The 25,043-nt window shown below is 43.9% G+C and overlaps 1 protein-coding gene across 5 annotated transcripts in view; it reads right to left on the bottom strand.

Annotated features, from left to right (window-relative positions):
• The window catches only part of KCND1 (potassium voltage-gated channel subfamily D member 1), an 89,757-nt gene that overhangs the window by 41,918 nt on the left and 22,796 nt on the right, over positions 1–25,043 (bottom strand). For 4 of the 5 annotated variants that reach the window (XR_013221199.1, XM_077284204.1, XM_077284205.1 and 1 more), the window contains one exon: positions 16,000–17,532. Coding sequence is in view for 4 of the 5 variants with exons in the window: in XM_077284204.1 (XP_077140319.1) it covers positions 16,000–17,114 (1,115 nt within the window). In the remaining variant the exon portion in view is untranslated. Of the gene's footprint in view, positions 1–15,999; positions 17,533–18,191; positions 18,305–25,043 lie in introns of those variants that run through there. The other variant, XM_077284203.1, reaches the window with a different exon arrangement.

Below are 25,043 nucleotides of genomic sequence, written 5' to 3' on the forward strand. Positions count from 1 at the left end.
TCCCGGTATATGGCGGGTCTTGTGGGGTGTTCCCGGTAGATGACTAATCTTGTGGGGTGTTTCCATTATACGGCGGGTCTTGTGGGGTGTTCACAGTATATGGCAGGTGTTGTGGGGTGTTTCCGGTACATTGCGGGTCTTTTGGGGTGCTCCCGGTATACAGCGGGTCTTGTGGGGTGTTCCCGATATACGGCAGGTCTTTTGGGGTGTTCCCGTTATACAGCGGGTCTTGTGGGGTGTTCACGGTATATGGCGGGTCTTGTGGGGTGTTCCCGGTATATGGCGGGTGTTGTGGGGTGTTTCCGGTATATTGCGGGTCTTGTGGGGTGTTCCCGATATACGGCGGGTCTTGTGGGGTGTTCATGGTATATGGCGGTTCTTGTGGTGTGTTCCCGGTATACGGCGGGTTTTCTGGGGTGTTCCCAGTATACGGTGGGTCTTGTAGGGTGTTTCCGGTATACGGCGGGTCTTGTGGGGTATTTTTCCGGTATATGACCGATCTTGTGGGGTGTTTCCGGTATATGACGGGTCTTGTGGGGTGTTTCCGGTAGATGACCGATCTTGTGGGGTGTTTCCGTTATACGGCGGGTCTTGTGGGGTGTTCACGGTAGATGACTAATCTTGTGGGGTGTTTCCATTATACGGCGGGTCTTGTTCCCGGTATATGGCAGGTGTTGTGGGGTGTTTCCGGTATATTGCGGGTCTTTTGGGGTGTTCCCGGTATACAGCAGGTCTTGTGGGGTGTTCACGGTAGTATATGGCGGGTCTTGTGGGGTGTTCCCGGTATACAGCGGGTCTTGTGGGGTGTTCACGGTATATGGAGGGTCTTGTGGGGTGTTCCCGGTATATGGCGGGTGTTGTGGGGTGTTTCCAGTATACTGCGGGTCTTGTGGGGTGTTTTCGGTATACGGTGGGTCTAGTGACATAATTGGACTAATTACTAATAAAGTACATTAGTGCATGTTGGCTGTGAAGCACATTTACCACCGAGTGGTTTGTGGGTTATGATTGCAGTACCTCTTTTGGCCTGACTTGCTGGGGACGTTGTTGCCCTCCACTCAGCGCTTCCTCCATTATTCGGTCCACTTCTCTCATTCATCATCAGACCTATTACTTATTAGCAATGACCAGACTATTTTTGGCATCTCCCATTAATCCAAAACGTGTAAAAAATAATTATTAATGAAAAGTGACAGTGAACAGTGAAGGATAATTATGGCGTAAGAGAAGAACAGACTGTAATTAAGGACGCACAGCAGCACAGAATATTTCAGACCACGAGCATGTGTCTCTATTGAGACCTGTGGTTATACTACGCCTGTGAGGATGAGGCTGTACGGGACTGGGAAGGTCAGCAGCACAGAGTATTTCAGGAAGAAGCGTCCTGGAGGCAGCATTAGTGACACCAGGGTTAATAATCACCAATGCGAAAAAGAGGAAGGGAGATCGGGTAGGGCCAGGCAGCTAGAGAGAGGAACTAAGGCTCACAGCAACACAGAGCAATTTAGGAAGCTCATTGTCATCTTGAAGGAGGTCCAGTTATCGATGGCAGGACTCAGAATTACAGTACTGTGAGGAGACGGGAAGGATGGGGGGCTGAGGAGGTCTCTGACAGGCAGGGGAAGAAGCACAGAGTATTTAAGGAGGTCATCTAGTAAGATGCAGTGTAAGCGAGAACATTGGTGAATGTGGAAGGAGCAGTGTCCTAATGGGAAGAGGGGGGGCACAGAGGTACCACAAGCTTAAAGTTATAGCTTTGGGGACCCGGGGTGGCTTGTGATGGGGCGAGATGCTATAAATAGACAATGAAGGAGCCTATGTAATGTTGCCGCCACGCAGTATTGCGCAACCTTCACCAGGGGGTGCTGGTGGAGTAAGAAAGGTTGCACTCACAGAGTAGCACCACAGTGCGACAGCGCAGGCGCCACCAGGTGGCGAGAGAGTTGTCAGACAAGCCGGGTCAGAAATGGTCAGGAAACGCAGTAACAGAGGAAATAGCAACACACATGGTCAGTTACAAGCCAGAGAAGTCGGAGCCAGTCGGGAGAAGAGAAGCCGGAAACGTGAGACAATCTAAAAAGTAAGAGGTCAAGCCGGGTTAGATACCAAGAGGTCACAGCACAGGGAACAAACATTAGACAAGTGGGGTAACAGGAATGTGAAGACAAGGGAACTAAGCAAACAGGCAGAGGACAAATCAGGGAGTAACAGGGTCAGCCGCTTGAGCCTGGGCGGGAACTATAACTGACATTGGCTACTTCAGTCCGCTGCTGTCTGCAGGCAAACAGATCCCAAAATGAGGCAAAGGTTAACCTCTGCATGACCAGACTGGGGAGAGAATAACAAGAAACAAACCCCGGCCTGGATCACGACAGCCAGACCTCACAGCAGCACAGATTATTTCAGTTGGGGCTACAAGTGGAAAGGGAACTGTGGTCATAAGAAGGGAAAGGTCAGTGACAGGCAGTGAGGGAGGTCACTGGCAGCCAATTGAAGGAGCAGAATAGCAGCACAGAGTGTTTCAGGAGGAGAATGGGCTGATCTAGTCATCTGACCACAGGGGCTCATGTGATGATATTACTGAAGATTATGCATGTGAAGAGTGAGGAGGGGAAGAATGCAGACATGTAGGAAGCTGGTGAGACATGAAATCCCAGCACAGTGGATTTAGGAGAGATGACATTGCCCCCTGTGGGGTCCACTAAGAATCTGCAATTATTTTACACTGAGATTTTGCAGAAATAAAATGCTCAGGGATTAACAGAACTAACTAGGGTCATCTATAAAGCGAGCACAGAAGATGTGTGTCTGCAACCTCCAGACAAACCAATTACCAGCTCCCCCTGGAATATTAGCTGCCTCCAGGTCTAGTTAAAGCCGTCACCTCCACTGGTGAAAGGTAAACTGCTCCCAGAACAGAAGTGTAAAGGGTTTTCATTAGATTAGAAAAACATGGCTGCTATCTTATAGAAAGAGTGCCACTCCTAGCCATTGGCTGTGTCTGGTATTGCAAGTTCAGCCCGGAGCTCAAAAGTATTACCAGATGCTGACAGTAGACAGGACTGGAGCTGCACACGTTGAGATAAGCTGCTGAAATCCCCGGTTGTAAAGGAGGGAAGCTGCAGGTGATCTGTTATAGAGAAGGGAAGCTGCAGGTGATCTCATATCATAGAGGAGGGAAGCTGCAGGTGAACTGTTATAGAGGAGGGAAGCTGCAGGTGAACTGTTATAGAGAAGGGAAGCTGCAGGTGATCTCCTGTTATAGAGGAGGGAAGCTGCAGGTGAACTGTTATTGAGAAGAGAAGCTGCAGGTGATTTCCTGTTATAGAGGAGGGAAGCTGCAGGTGAACTGTTATAGAGAATGGAAGCTGCAGGTGATCTCCTGTTATAGAGGAGGGAAGCTACAGGTGATCTCCTGTTATAGAGGAGGGAAGCTGCGGGTGATCTCCTGTTATAGAGAAGGGAAGCTGCAGGTGATCTCCTGTTATAGAGGAGGGAAGCTGCAGGTGATCTCCTGTTATAGAGGAGGGAAGCTGCAGGTGATCTGTTATAGAGAAGGGAAGCTGCAGGTGATCTCCTGTTATAGAGGAGGGAAGCTACAGGTGATCTCCTGTTATAGAGGAGGGAAGCTGCAGGTGATCTGTTATAGAGAAGGGAAGCTGCAGGTGATCTCATATCATAGAGGAGGGAAGCTGCAGGTGAACTGTTATAGAGGAGGGAAGCTGCAGGTGAACTGTTATAGAGAAGGGAAGCTGCAGGTGATCTCCTGTTATAGGAGGAGGGAAGCTACAGGTGATCTTCTGTTATAGAGGAGGGAAGCTACAGGTGATCTCCTGTTATAGAGGAGGGAAGCTGCAGGTGATCTCTTGTTATAGAGAAGGGAAGCTGCAGGTGATCTCCTGTTTTAGAGGAGGGAAGCTGCAGGTGATCTGTTATAGAGAAGGGAAGCGGCAGGTGATCTCCTGTTATAGAGGGAAGCTTCAAATGATCACCTGTTATAGTGGCGGAAGCTGCAAGTGATCACCTGTTATAGTGGAGGAAGCTGCAAGTGATCACCTGTTACAGTGGAGGAAGCTGAAGGTGATCTCCTGTTATAGAGGAGGAAAGCTGCTGGTGATCTGTTATAGAGAAAGAAAGCTGCAGGTGATCTGTTATAGAGAAGGGAAGCTGCAAATGATCAACTGTTATAGTGGAGGCAGCTGCAAGTGATCACCTGTTATAGTAGAGGAAGCTGCTGGTGATCTGTACTTGTAATGGAGGAAAGCTGCTGGTGATAAGCTGTTTTAGAGGAGAAAGCTGAAGGTGATCAGCCGTCATAGTGTTCAACTGCATTACCAGATACAGAAAACCGCAGCAAAACACGATCAACAGCACCCGTTTTTATCAAAAGTGAATAACTTTATTGTTTACAATAGATAGGAGCATAAGAGGAGCACAGTTCATACCAAATGCACATGTCAGAAACGCAAGGGTGCACAACGTGGGTGATGATATATAAGTTCAGCAAAATGTATCAAACACAGTCCATCCGGTCCTAATGACACAAATGACTCCACATGGGACTCATATGGTTAATGACGCTAACTAATACACCATACACAGGCATAACCAACCTAGACGACTAATTTACAAATCAGAATCATATTCAATAATAGCGCAAGATATAGTTACCTGAATGGGTACGAAAATCAAACACACCACCGAGTGCACCCGCCCCGACGCGCGTTTCGGCGTGATGGCCTTTTTCATTACCAGATACAGGCATTAGACAGGACTGGAGCTGTCAAGGTTGAGATAAGCTGCTGGAAATCCCCTGCTGTAAAGGACGGAAGCTGCAAGTGATCATCTGTTGTAGAAGAGGGAAGCTGCAAGTGATCACATGTTGTAAAGGAGGGAAGCTGCAAGTGATCACCTGTTGTAGAGGAGGGAAGCTGCAAGTGATCACCTGTTGTAGAGGAGGGAAGCTGCAAGTGATCACCTGTTGTAAAGGAGGGAAGCTGCAAGTGATCACCTGTTATAGAGGAGGGAAGCTGCAAGTGATCACCTGTTGTAGAAGAGGGAAGCTGCAAGTGATCACCTGTAGTAAAGAAGGGAAGCTGCAAGTGATCACCTGTTGTAGAGGAAGGAGGCTGCAAGTCATCAGCTGTTGTAAAGGAGGGAAGCTGCAGGTGATCTCCTGTTATAGAGGAGGGAAGCTGCAAGTGATCCCCGGTTATAGTGGAGGAAGCTGCTAGTGATCTGCTGTTATATTAGAGGGAAGCTGCTGATTATCAGCTATTAAAGGAGATAAGCTGTAGGTGATCAGCTGTTATAGAGGAGAGAAGAAGCTCCTGATCAGCTGTTATAGTGGAGGGACGTGGCAGGTGATCAGCTGTTATAGTGGAGGGAAGTGGCAGGTGATCAGCTGTTATAGTGGAGGAAAGTGGCAGGTGATCACCTGTAATAGTGGAGGGAAGTGGCAGGTGATCAGCTGTAATAGTGGAGGGAAGTGGCAGGTGATCAGCTGTTATAGTGGAGGGAAGTGGCAGGTGATCAGCTATTATCGTGGAGGAAAGTGGCAGGTGATCACCTGTAATAATGGAGGGAAGTGGCAGGTGATCAGCTGTTAGACCACATTCACACATTCAGCATCTGTTCAGTATTTTACATCAGTATTTGTAGCCAAACCCAGGAGTGGGTGATAAATGCAGAAGTGGTGACGTGTTTCTATTATACTTTTCCTCTGATTGTTCCACTCCTGGTTTTGGCTTACAAATACTGATGTAAAATACTGACCAAATACTGCTAGTGTGACCGTTACCTTATATTGGAAGTAAGCTGCAAGTGGTTGGGCGTTTTGACCTGGAATTACATGGTGCCCATTTAAGGATACTGCTGTGTTCTCCAGAGTGGTGATGATGGGGGTCTTAGAAGTAGACATACAGTGGGTATGGAAAGTATTCAGAGCCCTTTAAATTTTTCAGTTTGTTTCATTGCAGCCATTTGGTAAATTTAAAAAAGTTCATTTTTTCCTTATTAATGTACACTCTGCACCCCATCTTAACTGAAAAAAAACCCAAAAAACAGAAATATAGTATTTTTTTCAAATTTGTTAAAAAAGAAAAACTGAAATATCACATGGTCATAAGTATTCAGCCCCTTTGTTCAGTATTGAGTAGAAGCACCTTTTGAGCTAGTACAGCCATGAGTGTTCTTGGGAATGATACAAGCTTTTCACACCTGGATTTGGGGATCCTCGGCCATTCTTCCTTGCAGATCCTCTCCAGTTCCGTCAGGTTGGATGGTGAACGTTGGTGGACAGCCATTTTCAGGTCTCTCCAGAGATGCTCAATTGGGTTTAGGTCAGGGCTCTGGCTGGGCCAATCAAGAATGGTCACAGAGTTGTTCTGAAGCCACTCCTTTGTAATTTTAGCTGTGTGCTCAGGGTCATTGTCTTGTTGGAAGGTGAACCTTCGGCCAAGTCTGAGGTCCAGAGCACTCTGGAAGAGGTTTTCATCCAGGATATCTCTGTACTTGGCCACATTCATGTTTCCTTCAATGACAACCAGTCGTCCTGTCCCTGCAGCTGAAAAACACCCCCATAGCATGATGCTGCCACCAGCATGTTTCACTGTCGGGATTGTAGTGGGCAGGTGATGAGCAGTGCCTGGTTTTCTTCACACATACCGCTTAGAATTATCACCAAAAAGGTTTATCTTCGTCTCATCAGACCAGAGTATCTTATTTCTCATAATCTGGGAGTCCTTCGTGTGTTTTTTTTAGCAAACTCTATGCAGGCTTTCATATGTCTTGCACTGAGTAGAGGTTTCCGTTGGTTCACTCTGCCATAAACTGGTGGAGGGCTGCAGTGATAGTTGACTTTATGGAACTTTCTCCCACCACCCTACTGCATCTGTGGAGCTCAGCCACAGTGATCTTGGGGTTCTTCTTTACCTCTCTCACCAAGGCTCTTCTCCCACAATTGCTCAGTTTGGCTGGACGGCCAGGTCTAGGAAGACTTCTGGTGGTCCCAAACTTCTTCCATTTAAGGATTATGAGGACACTGGGCTCTTAGGAACCTTGAGTACTACAGAAATTCTGTTGTATCCTTGGCCAGATCTGTGTCACAAATCTGTCTCTGAGCTCCTTGACCAGTTCCTTTGACCTCATGATTCTCATTTGGTCTGACATGCACTGTGAGCTGTGAGGTCTTATATAGACAGGTGTGTGCCTTTCCAAATCAAGTCCTATCAGTTTAATTAAACACAGTTGGACTCCAATGAAGAAGTAGAACCATCTCAAGGAGGATCACAGGGAAATGGACAGCATGTGACTTAAATCTGAGTGTCTGAGCAAAGGGTGTGAATACTTATGACCATGTGATATTTCAGGTTTTCTTTTTTAATAAATTTGCAAAAAATTACTACATTTCTGTTTTTTTTTCAGTCAAGATGGGGTGCAGAGTGTACATTAATTAGAAAAAATGAATGTTTTTGAATTTACCAAATGGCTGCAATGAAACAAAGAGTAAAAAATTTAAAGGGGTCTGAATACTTTCCGTACCCACTGTAGTTTATGATGAGAATGCTCCTGCCAATATTGAGGACTCTAGATGGCTGGTGCATTGTCTCATTGCCACAGATTCTAGGACCTATGGATGCCCTCGTGCTTTCTTCTCGTGGTAGAGAAATGGGGTTATCCCTTTAAGCACATGATGCTTCCAGCAGCATAACTTCTTTTGTTAGAACAATGGTCATTAAACTTGTTGTTCATGCGGAAATGAGATGCCTCAGAGATGACAGGGATGCGTCGGAGTGAGTGTGACACTGCCACATATCCTGCCAGGCACATCAGTAAATAGCGGGCAATGCAACTAGACAGGCTCATGCCAGCAACAAAATGAGCAAAAACACACAATACTTCGTTTCCAGCAAAAATATCCAGAAATCAATAGCAAACAGATAATTGTACAGACAAGTAGCTTCTAACCAACTCCATGTGGTTCTGAAAGGTCAGAAGTCATTTTCTTTACTCAGCGAAAAACTTCTAGATAAATTGTTACCAAGATTTAGAATAAAATAAGTTTTCTTGTCCTTTTTACAGAACTTTCCTTGATAAGAGCACCAGTTTATGCTCCAGAGCAGCTGCTCTCCTGGCTCAACACAGGAACTTGCAGCCATAAGAATAGGCTGCTATTCTAGCTTTCAGGATGGGAAATGTGGTGGCGCATGCTTCGCTCTCTATGGAACAGCGCACACTTCTGGGAGTTGGGACCCACACCGATCACAAGAACGGAGGCCCGAAGTGAGCTACTGTGAATATAGAGAAGGCTGCCCATGTCTGACTCTTTATTCCATTCACTTCTATAGGAGATCAGAAAATAGACTGTGTGCAAAAATGATTCTGTACTGATGTATTATAACGATTGATGAGAACAGCGCAGATCCTCCTCCCTCCCTGCACAGTCACCTCTGCGCATGTCACAGAGCATGCCCACAACACTCCCCACAGAAGTCCATGTTATGAGGAGCAGGATGAATTTGAGGATCTACACTTGTCTAGTGTTTTATAGAAAACATACAGAATGGGTCAAACGTCCGGACACTCCTGCACATGCAATGGTTTTCCTTGTTCTCATTGAAATGTGCACATTGTAGATTCAGACTGAAGACAGCAAATCCCTGAAGGAAGGAACATCTGGAAACCAGAAGAAACATCTGTGATACAAACCAGAATATGTGGAACACCTTAAATTCCTCCCGTTACTCTAATGACAACTTTATACCCCCATTGCCATTCTCTTAGCAGCTTCATCAGGTCATCACCTGTAATAGTCCTGCAGGAGTTCCCAGGAGAGCTGAGAACTTGTTGGCTGCTTTGCCTTCACTGTGTGTCCAACTCATCCCAAGTCATCAGGCCATGTCATCTAACGCAGCCTGCATCCCTCTCCATCTTGGCCACATCGCCTGGGAGGTGTTTTGGGTCACTGTCCAGTTGCAACACAAATGTTGGTCCCACTAAGGGTAAACTACATGGGATGGCGGCCACTGCAGTGCGCTGTGGTAGCCACTGCAGTGCGCTGTGGTAGCCACGTGGAATATAGTGTAGTAAATTTGGAATAAATCACCAATAGTGTCTCAACAGTCAACACCATCACACCATGTGGAAACCATCACCTTTTCTGCGTTTCACAAGGACATGGCGGCTGATACCAAAAATCTCACATTTTGACTCATCAGACCACAGTACAGATTTTCCACTAATCTCATGTTTGGTCCTTCTGTTTCTTGGCTCATACAAGTCTCTTCTTGTTTTTGGCCAAAGTTGTTACTTCTTTGCAGTAATTTGACCATAAAAGACTCTTCTCCTCAGAACAGTTGATGTTGAGATATGTTTGGTGTCTGTGCATCACTTAGGAGGACTGTTATTTGAGCTTCTGTTAATTTAGAGTTTATGAGGCTTGTAACTGATGAACTTATCCTCTGCAGCAGAGGCAATTCTTGGTCTTCCTTTCCTGAAATGCTTCTCATTTGAGCTAGTCTCACCATACAGATTGATGGTTTTGATTACTACACTCACTTGAGGATATCTTCCAGTTCTAGCAATTTTCCAGAATGACCTTTATATCTTACAGCAAGGACGACCTGTTGTTTCTCATTTACTTAGTTGACTGGTTCGTGCCATTCCTGGATTATAAACAGTTGTGTAATAGGGCTCGGCACTGTATGGAGATGTGGACCAACAATGTTTCGGAAAAATGAGACTGATGGTCAAAAACACTTTGTGACAGCCTATGATTCCACAAATGAGCTCCTGATGAGGCGACCAGTTCATTGGAAGCCAACCAGGTGGTGTCCTGATGAAGCTTCTGGAGAGATGGATAAAAGGGGTGCGAAGCTGTCAGAGTAAAAGGTACATGATCTAAGGTGTAACACATATTCTGGTCTGTTTCTTTCCTCCTTGTTTTCATATGTTCCTTCCTTTGTAGTTTTGCTGATTTCATTCTGAATTTACAATGTGCACATTCCAATACGAACAAGAAAAACAACTGCATGTACTGTATTACAGTCTCATATCCCCTTTATTCATGGGAGCTCTCAAGAGACCGACATTTTCCTACTGCAGCTCCTCTCCAACATTAATACATAAGCTCTCTCCATAGCATCCATATGCGGTAACGAGGACAGTAATGATCGGTTCTTGCTCATCAAGTGTTAGTCTTTTATGCAACTTTGTAATATGCTTTGAATTTTAATTCCTCTATGCTTCAGATCTCTGCTTGCTGTCAGTGAATGGAAAGACAAAGTGACTTGTTGGCGCCCCTTCCTGACAGTAGGACAGAGAGAAAAGGAGAGGGCAACTGTTCTTCTCCTCCTCAGCAGCAGCTCTCAAGTCATGGCATGTTGGTGGGCTCACTCCTCTGCGAGGGCTTCCATCAGGTCACACAAGAGTACATTAGTGTGACAACGTCTATCAGATGACAATGTCACTGGCAGCACCGCCGATCTGTATGGTACAGAATATAGTCCTCACCCACCTACACCACCAATATATACAGCTCACACCATCTATAAGATTATAATACTACACTACAACCCCCAGCATGACCAACCACTGGCTGAGACCATAATACAGTTGTGTTATATTGTATACATGGAACACTACAACCCTCAGCATGACTACAATCCAGTTCTATGTACTCAGTGGACTCTTTAGGAACTCAGGGTGATGGCTGTGGATCAGGGCAGGCTCCGACTCTTGGTATAGGACTTTGCTGTCTAGTAATATGACCGCCCGCCCCCTGTAGGAATCCATTACTAATTGGGTAATATTCACATCACTGTGCTATGTGGAAGCGGTGAATGCTGGAAGTAAGCGCAGTTCCCAGACACTGTAATATAATCCCTACTAGATGGAAAAATTAGTGCGCCCTACCGAGCTGTGATGGCCTGCTGTATGCAGCTACATGGGTCTGCCCTCCCATGTGGAGATTCTAGTCTTCACTACTAGCACGGATACAAATCAGATATTGCTTCCTGCTCCTCTCCATCTCACAGCAGATGTACTTACAGCAATGTAAGGCAGAAGACTGCTGTGAGAAGGGAGGAGGGGGCTGCAGCTGCAATGTACGGCAGAAGATTGCAGCTGCAGCCCCCTCCTCCCCTCTCCCAGTATGCATACATACAGCAATAGATTTATTAGACACAGTCTTAGAGAAATTTTTTTTTGCAAAAACGTCAAATACTCAAATAAATACACACTACTACTTCCATGCAAAGTAGAGAAGACGAAATAGCAAAATAATTAAAATATTGTAGTTTATTAGAAGATGATTAAAAACATGTAAAATGTCAAACAAGCTATAGGAACCACATGTATCAGAGCACACAAACAGAGACTCCAGAAAAGAAATATTAATCAAAAATTATCAAAAATAAATGTACCAGGCTAGGTATGCTTAGAAAATTAATGCCTTTTGAAAGTGCATACACAGATAAATATAATTGGCTAATGCTATAACATATACCTCATAAATATATGTGCAAAAAAAATGCTACATGAAATGCCAACTAACAAATAAGCATAAAGTGTCCTAGTGCAAACTATATGTGCATGTAATTAGCTGCCAATGATAAAGTGCTAATACTCAGTGCAGATGAATGCTGCACAGGTGTGTCATTGCAAAATTATAACTGCAAAGATGCGGCATAAAGTGCTGAGTGTTCAAGTGTAAAAGCATATATGTGCATGGATCCCGTGTAAGGTGCTAAATGTTCAATGCAACCGCATAATGCATATGTATCTGACCGCAAAAATAACAACAGAATTGATCCAGCCGAAAGTGCTGAATGCTCAGTGCGAATATATGACGCACAAAGTGTGCTACCAACAGGTTACTTCAGCAAGGATCCAGCTTACTCCGTGAAAAAAATGAAAGGAGAAGAAACAAAAGCATATAACCATACCTGATTGTTAAATGACTACGGTTCCAAAATGTGCGTGTGCTCTCACCCCTCAAAATGTGGAGTAAGCTGGATCCTTGCTGAAGTAACCTGTTGGTAGCACACTTTGTGCGTCATATATTCGCACTGAGCATTCAGCACTTTCGGCTGGATCAATTCTGTTGTTATTTTTGCGGTCAGATATATATGCATTATGCGGTTGCATTGAACATTTAGCACCTTACACGGGATCCATGCACATATATGCTTTTACACTTGAACACTCAGCACTTTATGCCGCATCTTTGCAGTTATAATTTTGCAATGACACACCTGTGCAGCATTCATCTGCACTGAGTATTAGCACTTTATCATTGGCAGCTAATTACATGCACATATAGTTTGCACTAGGACACTTTATGCTTATTTGTTAGTTGGCATTTCATGTAGCATTTTTTTTGCACATATATTTATGAGGTATATGTTATAGCATTAGCCAATTATATTTATCTGTGTATGCACTTTCAAAAGGCATTAATTTTCTAAGCATACCTAGCCTGGTACATTTATTTTTGATAATTTTTGATTAATATTTCTTTTCTGGAGTCTCTGTTTGTGTGCTCTGATACATGTGGTTCCTATGGCTTGTTTGGCATTTTACATGTTTTTAATCATCTTCTAATAAACTACAATATTTTAATTATTTTGCTATTTCGTCTTCTCTACTTTGCATGGAAGTAGTAGTGTGTATTTATTATACATACAGCAATGTAAGGCAGAAGATTGCAGCTGCAGCCCCCTCCTCCCCTCTCACAGCATGTACACATACAGCAATGTAAGGCAGATGATTGCAGCCCCCTCCAGGGAGTATATACAAGGAGTATATATAGAGTAATCTATGGGGTATACAGGGAGTATAGAGTTATCTATGGCAGGGGTGTCAAACTGCATTCCTCAAAGGGCCTCAAACCATGCGTGTTTTCAAGATTTCCTTAGCATTGCACAAGGTGCTGGAATCATTATCTGTGCAGGTGGTTAAATTATCACCTGTGCAATACAAGGAAATCCTGAAAACATGACCTGTTTGCGGCCCTCGAGGAATGCAGTTTGACACCCCTGATCTATGGGGTATACAGGGAGTGTATATAGAGTTACCTGTGGTGTTTACAGGGAGTATATATAGAGTTACCTGTGGTGTATACAGGGAGTATATATAGAGTTATCTATGGGGTATACAGGGAGTATATATAGAGTTATCTATGGGGTATACAGGGAGTATATATAGAGTTATCTATGGGGTATACAGGGAGTATATATAGAGTTATCTATGGGGTATACAGGGAGTATATATAGAGTTATCTATGGGGTATACAGGGAGTATATATAGAGTTATCTATGGGGTATACAGGGAGTATATATAGAGTTATCTATGGGGTATACAGGGAGTATATATAGAGTTATCTATGAGTTAGATGGGGAGCATATATATAGTTACATATGGTGTATACAGGTAGCATATATAGAGTTATCTATGGGGTATACAGGGAGTATATATAGAGTTATCTATGGGGTATACAGGGAGTATATATAGAGTTATCTATGAGTTAGACGGGGAGCATATATAGAGTTACATATGGTGTATACAGGTAGCATATATAGAGTTATCTATGGGGTATACAGGGAGTATATATTGAGTTATCTATGTGGTATACAGGGAGTATATAGTTATCTATGATGTATACAGGGAGTATATATAGAGTTATCTATGGGGTATATATAGAGTTATCTATGGTGTATACAGGGAGTATATAGTTATCTATGATGTATACAGGGAGTATATATAGAGTTATCTATGGTGTATACAGGGAGTATATATAGAGTTATCTATGGGGTATACAGGGAGTATATATAGAGTTATCTATGGGGTATACAGGGAGTATATATGGAGTTATCTATGGGGTATACAGGGAGTATATATGGAGTTATCTATGGGGTATACAGGGAGTATATATAGTTATCTATGGGGTATACAGGGAGTATATATAGAGTTATCTAAGGGTTATATATGGAGTATATATAGAGTTATTTAAGGGGTATACATGGAGTATATATAGAGTTATCTATGGGGTATACAGGGAGTATATATAGAGTTATCTATGGGTATACAGGGAGTATATATAGTTATCGATGGGGTATACAGGGAGTATATATAGAGTTATCTATGGGTATACAGGGAGTATATATAGTTATCTATGGGGTATACAGGGAGTATATATAGAGTTATCTATGGGGTATACAGGGAGTATATATAGAGTTATCTATGGGTATACAGGGAGTATATATAGTTATCTATGGGGTATACAGGGAGTATATATAGAGTTATCTATGGGGTATACAGGGAGTATATATAGAGTTATCTATGGGTATACAGGGAGTATATATAGTTATCTATGGGTATACAGGGAGTATATATAGTTATCTATGGGGTATACAGGGAGTATATATAGAGTTATCTATGGGGTATACAGGGAGTATATATAGAGTTATCTATGGGTATACAGGGAGTATATATAGTTATCTATGGGGTATACAGGGAGTATATATAGAGTTATCTATGGGGTATACAGGGAGTATATATAGAGTTATCTATGGGGTATACAGGGAGTATATATAGAGTTATCTATGGGTATACAGGGAGTATATATAGTTATCTATGGGGTATACAGGGAGTATATATAGAGTTATCTATGGGGTATACAGGGAGTATATATAGAGTTATCTAAGGGGTATACATGGAGTATATATAGAGTTATCTATGGGGTATACAGAGAGTATATATAGAGTCATGCGACTATTATGAACCCTTTCTCCCCCTGCTCCGGGGATTTTATCAGACCCGGACTGTCGGCACACTATAGAGGGGGCAGATAATAGATATGTGACTGTGTAATTCCATACTTAATGAATTACTGTGCTCTTTTATCACAGTCGCCCTCCTGCTGGCATATTATTACTGCAGTAATTACCCCAGTGCCACCATTGTTCAGGGGACGGGGTTTTGTGGCAGAACATGACAACTTCTGAATCTGCCGCACAGCTCAGTCCACGTGGGTATTAGCTGGGGGGCACTGGGCCCGGGGTCCTTGCAGCCTCGAGCTCTTCACCCACATGTATTTTTGGAAACATCTGATCAATAATGTAGGCCGCAGTGGGAAATGGCGCCGCACGGAGGCCACCAAGCTGCTTTACACCTTTATTAAGAGGCAGCACAGTCCCAGCCGGGAGCTGAGTCACTGGAGGCAGTATTGTTAATAGGGATACACTGTGGTTGTCATGGAGGACATCCATAGCAACCAGTCTAGGTGTGATCAGCCAATGTCACTGTGTGGCCCCAGACTGTACACATTGGCCAAGGGGCCAGAGATGAAGGCAGTGATACTGAACTGACCGGTCCCCATTCTCCACCTCCTGGTCCCGACTAGCAGCTCAGCATATCAATGGCTGAGGTGCTCCCTACTGAGGCCTGTGATTGGCTGCACTGTATTTCCTGTGTGTAGAAGCAGGACCAGGCACAAAAATGTTTTCCCTGCTGGACGACCCCTTGAAGGCCAAACTAGCACAAAGCGGGATATGAGCTCGATTGATGATTCTGTACACAAAAAAACAGGATGACAATTTTTTTGACAGGACAAATAGTAGCTACCATTTCTTTAAAAAGAAATAACATAATTACGTTGCTGGTTGGCATAGTAACAATAACACCAAATTGTCAATAAAAAGTCATGTGACTCACCTGAGTATTGTCATAGTAATGATGATAAGAGATCACATGACCCTGGTATTCTCAAAGTAACCATAAGAGGTCATGTGACATACCCTATTGATTTCATAGTAACAATAAGAGATCACATGAGTAACAGCAATACTAGATCATGTGATCCTTGTGTTATCATAGTAACAATAATACCAGTTCATATCACCCACCCCAGTGTTGTCATAGTAACAATATCAGATCATGTGAGTGAGTCACAACCAGTGTTGTTATGGTGACAATGGTGTACCAGATCATGTGACTCACCCCAGTGTTGTCATGGTAACAATGGTGTACCAAAAGGCCGCGGGAATGCTAGTGAACTTTGTCTTGCCAGTTCCCTTCTCTGCATAGAACATAACAGTGGCAAAGATGATGATGGCCATGGTGAGGGAGAAGAGGAGGAAGCCAAGCTCTGAGGCACAACTCTTCAGGGTATACCCGAGAATCCGCAGTCCTTGGGAGTGGCGGGAGAACTTGAAGATCCGGAAGACACGGAAAACACGTAACGTGACAAAGGCACCACTCACATTATCATTCTCTGGCATGACCAGCTGGATGTAGTACGGCATGATGGCCACCACATCAATGATACTCATCACACTGCGCATGAACTTACAACGGCTGGGGGCCGCAAATAGTCTCATGAGGTACTCAAAGGTGAAGATCAGGACACAGGCCGTATCCATGCAGTCAAAGGCTGTCATGTACTTCTCCCCACATGGCAGCTCCTTAAGGCGCCCGGGTGGTGGACGGCAAGGCACCGTTTCCACAACATTTGCAATCACTGATACGGCAATGAAAAAACCGGTGACATAGTAGAAAACAAGAGCCATAGTGCTGGTGTGAGGGTTCTCGAAAGCCCTCCACAGTCTCTGCCGGAAAGTGCTATCAGGGGGTAGAGGGGCATCGTTCGCAGTCTCTGCTTCTGTGTCCTCCGCCAGCCTCTCCAGGTTCTCTTTTTTCCGGTCACGATATTCTTCTAGACAACAATCTCCAATGATCTCTGGTATGATGCCATAGAACGACAGTTCTTCATCGAAGGCCTGGATGCATTCATGGCGGGGGTAATGTAACTTGCCCGTTCGGTAAAAGTTAAGGATATGCCTGAACATCTCTGGATCACGGTCGAAAAAATACTCTTGTGTCTCCTGGTTAAAGAAGAACTCTTTCTCGGTGCTTCCTAACAAAGTGTCTGGATATCGGTCCAATGTATTTTTCCATGTTTGGAACTTCCTTCCGCTGACATTGACCACCAGTATTTCATCATTTCTCTTTCTTTTGTCACTCGGAGGCTTGGGCATCGGCCTCTTTGCAAGAGGAAGCCATCCCACCGCTGCTGCTCGAGCAAAGGGAAGCCATGTCGCCACTCCAGCAGCCATAGTTCAGTGGCTAAGTCTTCAGAGGCCACAAGTCCAGTGTTTGGATCCAGTATGTGACCATGAAAATGTGGATCTGCCTTAAGGAACTAGAGGGCCAATGAAGAATTTTAGTACCTAGTTCCAGTCGAAGAAGACAGGTCTGAAGGAATGTCCAAGATTGTAACCTTCAGCCAAGTGAGATCCTGGCTTTAGGAGGACGAGGGCTACATGTGGGCTTGTGATCAATCAAGCTCATGGAGGTCTAGATCCACTGCTGAGGTTAAGTCAGAGCATAATGCTCCGCAGTCATCAGTCGTATGGCTATTTTTCTTTCCTAATTCTGGCTCTTTTTGGCTTCTCTGCCTGCATCCTACAGATTCTTCCTGTGTTCTTCTCCCACACAATCTGTAATTAGATTTCTTTTCAATATACTCTTGTTCTGTTGGCAGATTAAAAAATGTTTAGAATATGTAAGATATGCAACACAAAATACAGTCTTATCTGTGTTGGCAGGACCTGAGGACCTCCTAATTCCACCGAATTTGGGACAGACCATTCAAGTTTACACAATACACAAATCATGAAGACCTGGTCCTATCAACTCCACCTTAGAAGAGTCTTGAGGACCGAACGGACCTTCACTCACATCATACATAGTCATCATTTCTTGGTCTTCTCAATATCTCCTAATATATAAAATACACAACCATTGACCTCCATCTAAAGCTAAATTCAGATCAGGGGTGTAGAGGGCCCTCGGTATAGATCATTCTTGTTCTAATACACAAAACATTAGATTGGGTCTAACTAACTCCACCTTAGGAGAGACTTGATGACTCCTAACCTATATATCTGCTATGGTCTCATACATAGGTAATCATTTTTGGTCTTGGCAGTATCTGCTAATGTACAAAAGACACAAGCCTTGACCTCCATCTAAAACCGTGTTCAGATCAAAGGAGTACTGGACCCTCGATGTAAAAAACTTTGGGTCCTATAAACTCTAGGGGCCAAAATGTCCAGTTGATTGCAACTTTCCTTAATTAGCCAGGGGCGTAACGAGTCAAGCCCCTGAGATAGGTAGCCTTCAGTACTTACTACTGAGAACTGATGAAGGAGCCATGGATCCCCTGTGACCGATGACCCTTAGGCATTAGTTCAGAAGACTCAACACCACAGTCAATGGAGAACAGGAGTATGTCCAACAACCTAAAAAATGTAAAGGGGTATTCTTATCTTGCAATTACAGAGATTGGTGGTGTTCAGATGTCTGGTAGCCCCACCGATCCTGAGAGCAAAAGGTGTAGCTTGATTTAGCTCTGTGTCACCACCAGTTTTTCCTTGCACTGTCGTATGTCCGGGGGCCCAATAGGAACACATCGCTATGGAATGAACTGCTCTCCTTATTATCCCCCATCTGAATTATCCCCTTCCGACAGAGCTCACTGCTATCTAGGAGCTGTCATCCTGAGGAACTGGTGTGATCCGGAGATGTGGCAGAGCGGGAGGGACTGTCACTCAGGATCCTGAACAGTCACATTTTATCTTTCTTAGGCTACTTTCACACTGGCGTTAACTGCATTACGTCGCAATGCGTCGTTTTGCCGAAAAAACGCATCCTGCAAAAGTGCTTGCAGGATGCGTTTTTTCTGCATTGACTAACATTAGCGTCGCATTTGCAACGCAATGACACACGTCGCAACCGTCGTGCGACGGTTGCGCAGTGCTGTGGCGGACCGTCGGGAGCAAAAAACGTTACATGTAACGTTTTTTGCTCCCGACGGTCCGCTTTTTCCGACCGCGCATGCGCGGCCGGAACTCCGCCCCCACCTCCCCGCACCTCACAATGGGGCAGCGGATGCGCTGGAAAAATGCATCCGCTGCCCCCATTGTGCGGCGGAGACAACGCTAGCGTCGGGAACCTCGGCCCGACGCACTGCGACGGGCCGAGCCCGACGCTAGTGTGAAAGTACCCTTACTTGTATAGATGGAAATCCAAGGAAATTTCCATGTGACACCAAGTAATGTCACCACTCCGTCTTTGATCACAAAACGACAACTACTGAACATCTCTCACTCTGCTGAGGGTAACTAAGTAAGGGACCCTCCTAATACCGTCATATGTTCTCATACAGAATTAAAGCAAAAGTCCAAAATACACAATCCCTTTAAGCTAAAAAAAAATGTTGCTAGTAATTATGCTATCCCCAACACTGCACCCAAATCTTAATGCTAGATAATTATATGATGTCTCATTTGCTTCTGGAGCAAAATAGGGTCACAGGCTTGTGATACATACCTCGCACATGGTACATGGCACCTGTGTAAAAGGGAAGGATTTATTATGAATATAATAGTAAAACTAAAATAAAAAAAATGTAATGAAAATAGTTGCTCAGATTCACAAAAGTTGAGAGGATCATATAAGATTCATGGAACAATTAAAAAAAAAATATTGAAATGCAGTTTATCAAATCCTGACACCCTAATCGGCTCGGAGAATATTGGACTTTTAGAGGTCAAGAGAAACACTTAATGGAGAACATTAGGTCACCCCCATTCATCTGGCCGTGTCCCAGAAGTGATTGACAGCAGGATCTGACTCCACTATGGCTGTAAATGTGCAATTAAATGTGTATGAGAATTGTACAGGCCGCCCAAATTATGTGTCTGGCACAGGACGTAATAATGGTCACTCTTTTCTTAAAGGGATTCTCCACCTAAGTGTATTTTTACCAAAATAGGAAACCATAGCAGCAAAAGACTTACTTTAATTATTGCCAAGTCTACTTGCTCATTGTGTGCTTTCACCTCAGTGCCAAATTAGCTATTTGATGGTGACCTAAAGAAGCCTCAAAGTTAGGGACATGGTACCTAAACAACCATAGCAGTATATCCATATCAGCCAAAAAGGTTACGGTAATTAACTTTCTAAACACATTATCCTCAATTATATTCTGTATTATACTCCAGAGCTGCACTCACTATTCTGCTGGTGCAGTCACTGTGTACATACATTACATTACTGATCCTGAGTTACATCTGTATTATGCTCCAGAGCTGCACTCACTATTCTGCTGGTGCAGTCACTGTGTACATACATTACATTACTGATCCTGCACTGATCCTAAGTCACATCCTGTATTATACTCCAGAGCTGCACTCACTATTCTGCTGGGGCAGTCACTGTGTACATACATTACATTACTTATCCTGAGTTACATCTGTATTATACTCCAGAGCTGCACTCACTATTCTGCTGGTGCAGTCACTGTGTACATACATTACACTACTTATCCTGTACTGATCCTGAGTTACATCCTGCATTATACTCCAGAGCTGCACTCACTATTCTGCTGGTGCAGTCACTGTGTACATACAATACATTACTTATCCTGTACTGATCCTAAGTTACATCCTGTATTATACCCCAGAGCTGCACTCACTATTCTGCTGGTGCAGTCACTGTGTACATACAGTGGGGCAAAAAAGTATTTAGTCAGTCAGCAATAGTGCAAGTTCCACCACTTAAAAAGATGAGAGGCGTCTGTAATTTACATCATAGGTAGACCTCAACTATGGGAGACAAACTGAGACAAAAAAATCCAGAAAATCGCATTGTCTGTTTTTTTATCATTTTATTTGCATATTATGGTGGAAAATAAGTATTTGGTCAGAAACAAAATTTCATCTCAATACTTTGTAATATATCTTTTGTTGGCAATGACAGAGGTCAAACGTTTTCTGTAAGTCTTCACAAGGTTGCCACACACTGTTGTTGGTATGTTGGCCCATTCCTCCATGCAGATCTCCTCTAGAGCAGTGATGTTTTTGGCTTTTCGCTTGGCAACACAGACTTTCAACTCCCTCCAAAGGTTTTCTATAGGGTTGAGATCTGGAGACTGGCTAGGCCACTCCAGGACCTTGAAATGCTTCTTACGAAGCCACTCCTTCGTTGCCCTGGCGGTGTGCTTTGGATCATTGTCATGTTGAAAGACCCAGCCACGTTTCATCTTCAATGCCCTTGCTGATGGAAGGAGGTTTGCACTCAAAATCTCACGATACATGGCCCCATTCATTCTTTCATGTACCCGGATCAGTCGTCCTGGCCCCTTTGCAGAGAAACAGCCCCAAAGCATGATGTTTCCACCACCATGCTTTACAGTAGGTATGGTGTTTGATGGATGCAACTCAGTATTCTTTTTCCTCCAAACACAACAAGTTGTGTTTCTACCAAACAGTTCCAGTTTGGTTTAATCAGACCATAGGACATTCTCCCAAAACTCCTCTGGATCATCCAAATGCTCTCTAGCAAACTTCAGACGGGCCCGGACATGTACTGGCTTAAGCAGTGGGACACGTCTGGCACTGCAGGATCTGAGTCCATGGTGGCGTAGTGTGTTACTTATGGTAGGCCTTGTTACATTGGTCCCAGCTCTCTGCAGTTCATTCACTAGGTCCCCCCGCGTGGTTCTGGGATTTTTGCTCACCGTTCTTGTGATCATTCTGACCCCCCGGGGTGGGATTTTGCGTGGAGCCCCAGATCGAGGGAGATTATCAGTGGTCTTGAATGTCTTCCATTTTCTAATTATTGCTCCCACTGTTGATTTCTTCACTCCAAGCTGGTTGGCTATTGCAGATTCAGTCTTCCCAGCCTGGTGCAGGGCTACAATTTTGTTTCTGGTGTCCTTTGACAGCTCTTTGGTCTTCACCATAGTGGAGTTTGGAGTCAGACTGTTTGAGGGTGTGCACAGGTGTCTTTTTATACTGATAACAAGTTTAAACAGGTGCCATTACTACAGGTAATGAGTGGAGGAAAGAGGAGACTCTTAAAGAAGAAGTTACAGGTCTGTGAGAGCCAGAAATCTTGATTGTTTGTTTCTGACCAAATACTTATTTTCCACCATAATATGCAAATAAAATGATAAAAAAACAGACAATGTGATTTTCTGGATTTTTTTGTCTCAGTTTGTCTCCCATAGTTGAGGTCTACCTATGATGTAAATTACAGACGCCTCATCTTTTTAAGTGGTGGAACTTGCACTATTGCTGACTGACTAAATACTTTTTTGCCCCACTGTACATTACATTACTTTTCCTGTATTACATTCTGTATTATACTCCAGAGCTGCATTCAGAATTCTGTTGGTCATTAGTGGAAACAATCAATAAGGCTAGGCTCACATTAGCGCGCGCAGCGTATCATCTTGCGCATGACGCAAACAAAAACGCTGCGTGTGCATGCGTTTGCGTTTTTCATGTGCATGGTGGAGGCGATGACATGTGCATGCGGACGATTGCGCACTATTTAACGCCTCAAAAAATGCAACATGTTGTGTTCGCCGGACACCGCCGCACACCGCGAAACAACGTATCTGCCTGCGAATGCATGCAAAAGTATGTCCCTGCGTACATCATGTTAAAGATATGTATGCATGACGCATGCGAATCATACGCTGCGCACAGAAACGCTAATATGAACCCAGCCTAAGGCCATAACTGAAATAGCTATGGAAGCACAGAGATTTAATCTCTGAAGCTTGCAGAATTATGAATTCAGCTGTAGAGTAGATATAGGTTGTAAATCAGAATCAACACAAGATAAAACAAGAAAGAAGTTTCCATAATGATTTACAAGAATGATTCTTTACAGTAAGAGCAGTCAAGGTGTGACCACATTAGATATAGAAAAACAAAACGGTTCCTGTGGAGGCCGGGAATTTATCCCATTCTCCCTAGTTTTGGTTACCTAGGCAATTTTAAAATTGGAAGGATCACAGACACTGCGAGACCCGGCTGTCAAGCCTGGAAGAAAATGGCCTGTGCGAGTCCAGCAGTGTCCTGACAATGTGCTTAAATGGCCCATACCAGAAGACGAGGTGTATTCATAAGGAATCTATACCCTGCTCCCTCCTATCTAACGATTATCTATTATCTCGCTATTACATCTATCATCTATCTAATATATATATATATTTTTTTTCTATCTGTCCAACCAAAAACTCCCAATGACGATGAAAACAACAGATGTTATTTAGCTCATGCGACATTTTGATTCAATCTTCGGAGTTTTTGTACACAAGTGTTGTGATCACCTTGGTGGCCTTGCACCCCTTTTTGCATGGAAATGTGCTGCTGTTATTTTTCCATCTCCCATCTATCCATCGTTTTTACGAGCGCTATAAACCATGGTGACGTGTCCTGGTAATGCACTCACAGAAGCGCCTAACCAGCAGGTCTGTCCTCCTGACATCTGGGAGAGAGATGGGGAGAGGTTCGGAGATAGTGTCTCCTTGTCCCCGGATTGCTGAGCGGCTCGGTCAGCTGTTTGTAAATGGCGTCTTAAATAATTCACTGTAGTTTATGCGAGTCACGTGTTCTGGAGAGAGCTCCGGACTTAGTCAGTCCCTGCTTCCTCATTTACATAGCAAGAGGGCCTGGAAGGGCCACACTTCAGTCACAATTAGCACAAAACATCATTGACTATAATCTCTATAAACTACAGAGACTTTGGGGGGGCCATTGCTGTGTCCTATGACAATCCACACAACTAGAGGACCCCCTGTGTTTGGTAATCAGCTCAAACCCCTCTAAGTAGTTTACAGACATTAATAAAGCAGAGAATTTCACCAGGACTGTGGGTCAGGGGCCCTATAAGGAAATAATAGAGAGGGGGCGGTCCTTATCTTGGGACAGCCCTCTGGGAGCCAGAGCAGAAAGCAGGAATATGACTGGCTACATAGGAAACAGCTCCGCCTCCTGTGCACTTCTCCAGATCCTCCGTCCCCTGGAGGGCCCCTTATATCAGTGTTCGGGACTATTACAGACCAGCGAGGACGTGAGAGCACAGCCGTCCTAATATGACACTGATATATCCAGTCAGTCTCACAAGCCTCTGAGCCCAGTTCTTCATTTCCCTACAAATACAATGAGATCTTGATTATCTGCACTAATGACGCCGTAGAGCCGATGAGCGCTGCTCCGGAGAATGACTCGCTTAATTATACAACAAATGTGAGCTACAGCTGGGAAATAAAATACTGCAATAAAACTACAAAATGTGCGCCCTCCTGTTGGGAGACAGAAATCGTATCTCTACACTGTCTGCGTATGTCTGTCTAATCTATTTCTATTAATCTATCTCATATTTATGTCTATCGCACCTGTCTCAGATCCACCAATAAATCTATGTATCATAAGTAGATACAGTGATAGACGGACATATGGATAAATGGATGTCTACTGTAGGTAGATAGGAGACGGATACAAAAGATAGAGAGACAGATAGTCTAAACACAGATACCATAGAAGATAGATAATGGATGGATGGATAAAGGATAGATAGATAGACAGACAGACAGACAGACAGACAGATAGATAGATATCAAGAAAAAAGGAAGGCAGCACTCCAGTTTATTTCAGTTCTTCAAAAAGTGAAACTCGTATATTATGTAGAGTCATTACACACAGAGTGATGTATTCCAAGTGTTTTTTTTTTCTGTTAATGTTGATGATTATGGCTTACAGCCAATGAAACCCAAAAGTCATAATCTCAGTATATTAGAATACTTTATAACACCAGCTTGAAAAAACAATTTTAAAATCTGAAATGTTGGCCTACTGAAACTTGGTACTTGGTCGGGGCTCCTTTTGCATCAATTACTGCATCAATGCTGTGTGGCATGGAGGCGATCAGCCTGTGGCACTGCTGAGGGGTTATGGAAGCCCAGGTTGCTTTGATAGCAGCCTTCAGCTCGTCTGCATTGTTGGGTCTGGTGTCTCTCATCTTCCTCTTGACAATACCTGTAAATTCTCTATGGGGTTAAGGTCAGGCGAGTTTGTTGGTAAGGTCAGTGATAATGTTGTTTGTAAACCCGGTATTGGTACTTTTGGCAGTGTGGACAGGTGCCAAGTCCTGCCGGAGAATGAAATTTCCATCTCCAAAAAGCT

The sequence above is a fragment of the Ranitomeya variabilis genome, chromosome 2, assembly GCF_051348905.1.
Source record: "Ranitomeya variabilis isolate aRanVar5 chromosome 2, aRanVar5.hap1, whole genome shotgun sequence".
Classification (NCBI taxonomy): domain Eukaryota; kingdom Metazoa; phylum Chordata; class Amphibia; order Anura; family Dendrobatidae; genus Ranitomeya; species Ranitomeya variabilis.